The sequence below is a fragment of the Anastrepha ludens genome, chromosome 5 (assembly GCF_028408465.1).
Source record: "Anastrepha ludens isolate Willacy chromosome 5, idAnaLude1.1, whole genome shotgun sequence".
Classification (NCBI taxonomy): domain Eukaryota; kingdom Metazoa; phylum Arthropoda; class Insecta; order Diptera; family Tephritidae; genus Anastrepha; species Anastrepha ludens.
Window position 1 is genome coordinate 117,944,641 of NC_071501.1, and position 5,583 is coordinate 117,950,223.

At 37.8% G+C, this 5,583-nt stretch overlaps 1 protein-coding gene across 1 annotated transcript; it reads left to right on the plus strand.

Moving 5' to 3' along the window:
- The first annotated feature begins 240 nt into the window (after positions 1 to 240).
- On the plus strand, positions 241 to 4,819 carry LOC128863579 (microsomal triacylglycerol transfer protein). Its single transcript, XM_054102809.1, has 7 exons — positions 241 to 509; positions 1,349 to 1,882; positions 1,946 to 2,241; positions 2,314 to 3,408; positions 3,787 to 4,154; positions 4,226 to 4,393; positions 4,460 to 4,819. Exons 1-7 carry the CDS (start codon positions 443 to 445, stop codon positions 4,599 to 4,601), a joined length of 2,670 nt encoding a protein of 889 aa, XP_053958784.1. The 5' UTR covers positions 241 to 442; the 3' UTR covers positions 4,602 to 4,819.
- The last annotated feature ends 764 nt before the right edge of the window (positions 4,820 to 5,583 follow it).

A 5,583-nucleotide genomic window follows, 5' to 3' on the forward strand; every position in this document is an offset into this window, starting at 1 on the left:
AAGCCCTTGAATTTTTTGCTTTCTATTTCCGCAATACCTTGCCGTGACAAGCAAACGCAAAAAACATTGTTGTTGATGTAGTGCCACCATCTTTAATAAATGCGCTTTGATAAGACTCTAACATTTTGTAGTAAATTTATAATTTAAAATCAGCTCCGTAATTTATGTATTTCCACCTTCTGCCATCAGCCAACAACCATCCGGCAGCACCATTTTTCTATTGCTTGCGCTGACTCTGCTGGTACCGACGTCGCTGCTGGCACTGCTTTGGCAAGCGACACTGATTTGTGTTCCATCACCCGCAAAGCTCTAAGAACGACTTTAGTGGACAGATGTGTTAGAATTTTCGCTGTGAAGCGTATGGGGAAGCATTAAATTTTGTTTTGTTGGCAAACTAAGTTAATTTCGGACCAAAGGAAATTTAGTGACAACTGCAGCAAAGATGAATTGTAAACAATTGTTAAGTGGTCGAGTGCCGGTATTCTTTACGCTGCTCTGCTGCATACTGGGTGAGTAGTCAATGGTAGAAACTGAAGCGTGGGGTAAGGGGACGGGCGTCGTTACAATGTTCTTAATTAATAATTCCAAACACAGAACTAAGAGCAGAATACACAAAAAATGTCGAAAAGCTATAAAAATAAATTGGGGAAGTTACAAAAAGCAACAATGACCTCTTCGCATTCGCCGGCTTATAAACCCGCATATAAAATTAGTGAATTATGCACTGATAAAATACGAAAATTTGAATTAGTTATTAGTGTAAAAAGAGGAAGATATGTAAATATTGCTAAATGTGTTGTAGCCAGTTTGTTAGTTGTAGAAAAAATGAATTCTTACATTAAAAAGTTGCAATACAGTCAATTAATTTAGCAGCATTTCCCATAGTTTGCTGCACAGCTCTTATTCGGTGCACTTACACACTTCGCTGTGCGCTGGAATCAAGAGTTTTCTTCACTTACTTGATAACCTTTGCCTATAATCGCTGTTGTGGGGTCAAATTCTACTCGAGAAAGTTGCTTGTTTTCTTCTTTATTGTTGTTGCTTTCACTGATTATGAATATGCGTGCAAACAAGACACAGACAGTAGCGCAGAATAGAAGATATGAAAATGCCTCCTCGCCCTCAGTGCCATAGAATATATGTATAGTATGTATTTACTTAGATGTATGTATGTACATGCGCCATAATGACGTGTCCATCAAGCACTTATCATATTTGATGGCATCTCAACTATAAATTTTTGAATGCGAATAAAAATAGAAAAATTTGTACTTTAGCTTTGTTCCGTTGAAGAACTTCTGGAACTAATTTTGATGATTAAATAAATAATTTTCATCTAATTTTCCAGTACCCGCTGTTTTCTCAAGCACTGCATTCCTCATTTCACCAAAAAGCCAGAACTTCTTCGAGCTCACCAATGTCGTGACCATGCACGACCTGAAGCGTTCCAGCGCCGAGGAAGCCAGCTACATTTTTCGTGCACAATTAAAAGTAAACTCTGTTTGGCATACGGAAAAAGAACAGTTATTACAAGTTTTCATCACCTATTCGAAAGTCAGCGCACCTGCGAAGGCACGCAAATCAAGCGTCACTTCCGAAATAACAAAAATACCCGATCGTCCCTTCTATGTAAGTCTCATCGCCGGCAAGCCGAACAAAGTGATAGCACATACATCACGCGATCAGTCGATTTTGAATTTGGAACGCGCCTTCGCATCGCTTTTGCAATTAGAATATCAAAATGGTCCTGTAACAGAGGTGGGTGTTTCGGGCAAGTGCAATGCCTTTTATGCGGTAAAGTCATCGACGCGTATTGAGAAAATCAAAACCGATTGTTCACATTGGGACTTAAAAGTAAATTATAGAGCGGAACAGGCATTGGGTAAGAATAGTAACGCGTTCAATTTTTGTATGACCGAACATTTCTTACAGTGATTTTTTTAAGGTATTTCGCGAGTATCTCAAGAAATTGTGGAATACGAACTGAGTGCCGATGGTAAACTGATGCAAGCCATATCATCGGAAAAGCATCGCATAGCTTTGACTTCAAAACCAGATGTGGGTAGCGAAGTAAGTTCGCAATTTACCTTAGCACACCTCGTGGAGAGTTCAGACTTGGTAGAGCAACTAGAATTTGGCACGCTCGATGAAGCGGTAAAAAGTTTGCTCGAATGGTATCGCGTCTTCGACATCGAGGCGGACGTGGATGGCGCGCTGAGCGAAATAAAAGACAGCAAGACAGTAAGTTTGTCGGTGTTAGGCTGAAGCCAATAAATGATATATAATATTTATTTTTTCTTTATTCACTCACAGCTTAAGGAGCAAATTGCGCACTTTGGCTCGGAATTCACCAGTGAGCACATTGGCAATCAGTCTTTGGCACTTGCTACTGCTGAACTCTTGCCATTGGCGCGCATAACCAACCAACAAGAATTTGTTGAGATTTTAAAAGAGCGTAAAGACTCTGTTACACCATTGATAGATTTACTTGCGGCTGTGCAAACGATTGACGCCCACAATGCTGTAACCGAATTATACAAATTCGAGAGTGAAGACGATACTGATATTCTGGAGCAATATCTGCAATCACTTTCTGTTGCTACACACCCTGAACGCGCTATTATCGAAGCTCTGTTCGAGCGCTTGCAATCAAAAGATGAAAATGCGAAAATTGCAAGCGAAAAACTACGCGATACCGTGATTCAGACAGTAGCTGCGCTAACGCGCCAATCAGGTTTCGATCCCAACGATGCGCTGTTACAAAGAGTACGCAAATTTATATTGGAAAACCTCAATGAAAAGTGTGAGGAGATCGATTGTAAAATAGTTAATATACGCGCCTTGCAAAATCTACAAGATGTTAGCACTTTGCCAACGCTCTTCAACAAAGCTTTGAAAGGTGAGGTAGCTGAGTCGGTTGCGGCTTTACAAGCTTTGAAAAGTTTTCCCATTACGAGTTTCAATGAGGCGCAACGTCATAGCTTAGCTGACATTTTCTATCAAAATAATCGCAAGTACGACACCTCGGCACGTGTTATTGCTTTGGATATCTTGCTAGCGCTCAAACCAACCAAGGAACAGTTGAGTGAGTTACTCACCTACCTGAACTCGAATGATCGGCATTTTGAAATAAAGACTTTCGTTATTCAAAAGCTTCGTATGATTGCCGATAAGTGCCCACGCTTTAAGGCGTTGTTAAATGCTTGCTTGAGGGAACTGCCAGAAGTAAATAATTATCATGTCATAGCACAAAAGGGACTCACGACTGTGCTGACCAGAGAGCTCTCAAAGGCGCCGGCATTCAACGAATCGCTGCTAAGTGTCCAAGAAATCTATCAGGGTATTTTAAAACGTGGCACCGTTGAACTGCTGCTGGGTGCAGGAAAGGAAGAGTTTAGTAGCTTTAAGGTAAGTGGATAAATAAAATAAGCACACAAGCGAAGGAATGTTAAAATTGTATTCCATCAAAATCCATATACATACTTCATTTTCATATACATAATTCTCGGCTGACAGTCTTAGCCGTTTGTAAATCTGTGTCATTGTGACGACGTAGAATTGACTGTCGTAGGAACGTCTAAATTTTATTCCATCAAATCCAGCCGAAAGCTTCCGATGTTAGCGCTGAACTAATTTTAGTTTGTATAATAATTTTATTGTTATGTTAACCTTTATAAAATAAAAAAAAATATTCCATCAAAATCCATATAATTAATTTTTTTCAGACACTTTGCGTCTGACAAAACATTTAACAAATTCACTTCATATTTACTTTTTCTCTCCCAGATTGGCATCTATACCAGCGGTCTCGCATCCTTTGTTGCTGATGATGAAGACGTAGCAGAAGATGAGACTGAAGATGAAAGCCCCGCTACCGCTGGCATGGAAATCTCTGTACTGGGAGTACTTTTACGACCACTCGTTTTCTTCACCGGCCAAGGTGAGTTGATGGGTCACGTTTGGAGTGGAACTGCCTCTGATCCAACTCCGGCTTATCAGGCAACTGTTTTGGCGGAGGATCATGAGCACTACGTCATTCTTTCGTCGGGTGCGACAGTTTATATGCGTGTGGTGGGCACACGCTCAATCGATTTGAATGGCAAAGTAGAGCTAAGTTTGTGGAATCGTAATGCCAATACGGAAATCAATCAGAAGTAAGTAGAAAAATATAAGTTTTGAGTAATTTATTTACTTATTTATTCTTTCTGTTAAATTCATATTTCAGCACTGGCACCGCAGTTGTGGGAAGCATGATTGCGGGTTTTACCTATGCAAGAGTGGAAAACAAATTCACTGTGACCAGTGAGCCCCGCATAAGTCTGCAGGCCGATATTGATTTTTATTCGGGCGTAAAATTGTGCATGAAGCTGCAACGCCCGGATATGTTGCTAAGGTGAGTTTTTTAAACGGTTACCTTGTCTTGAGTGTTCTTTAATAATCAATAATTAATGTATTGCAGCGAATCAAACATTAAATCCGTTTATTTGTCACCAAACTCATACTACAAACATATTCGCTCGAAATCTACAAATAAACTTGTTGGACGCACTTTGGCTTTAAATCAGAAGAACAATGAAATGTGCAATCTGATCAGTGAATAAAGATATTTAATATAACTGCTGAGAGCTTCAAACTTTTTAATACTCAATGCTCTCTGTCATTATGTGAATAATGAGAATCTCATGTAAAAACTATACTATAAATGGCCTTAATATTCATTTCTCAGATGTAATTATTTTAAGAAATAAGAAAGTGTTATCATGTATTGCCTAAGAAGTACCGCATTTGTAAAGACAATAAATGTATTTTTATAAACATAGGAGTCGTCTTTATTTTTATTTGATTTAGCTTTTTGTTTTTTTGTTTTTTTTTGCTGACAGAATTGTGCATTCGAAATATATTTTATAGGGGTTTTTCAGCAGTTATGAAACCGCGGTTTATTTACTTGTTACAAAAATAATTGGCCCGTAATCATAGTCCAACGTTAAAATATATTTTAAAGATAGTATTTAAAATTTTGTCAATAAAAAATATGGTAAAACTATTTCTAGCTAACAAAAGAGAGAGAACAGAGCCATCCATATGAAAAGGAAAAATTTACTCTGCAATATAAAGAAATCTGAGTGATTTAATTAGTTCACCCTGTGTCAGCTATAAATTTGAGGAAGTACGTACAGTGGGCTCATAGCATTTCATGCAGGCGAACTACTAAAACTTCGAATGCTGTATTTTGAAAGCTAAAACTTTTTTTGAAAAAATTTAAATATCAAATAATGTATACGCAATTGCAGTATAAAAAAGTATTTCATATATTTTTTTAAGCTTTAAATAAAAAATATAAAAAACAAAAACACAAAACAGTTCAAAATTGTATGTCACAGCTTATTTCATACAGTATTCATTTTTTCTTAAATTTAAGTTAAACTAATGATATAAAAATGGTGCAGTACTTTGTGTGGTATCCTTGGGCTTTATTTACAGCTTTTAACCTTTCTGGCATTGACTCCACTAGCTTTTTCGTTACTTCCGGTCCGATTTTGTTCCACTTCTTTAAAATTACGGTTTTTATCTGATCTATATTGC

Bases quoted from the DNA above. Each gene is read 5' to 3' on its own strand.
- LOC128863579 (XM_054102809.1), top strand. From the start codon at position 443: ATGAATTGTAAACAATTGTTAAGTGGTCGAGTGCCGGTATTCTTTACG. The intron at 2,242-2,313 runs GTAAGTTTGTCG...ATTCACTCACAG, and splicing joins AAATAAAAGACAGCAAGACA to CTTAAGGAGCAAATTGCGCA. The intron at 3,409-3,786 runs GTAAGTGGATAA...TTTCTCTCCCAG, and splicing joins AAGAGTTTAGTAGCTTTAAG to ATTGGCATCTATACCAGCGG.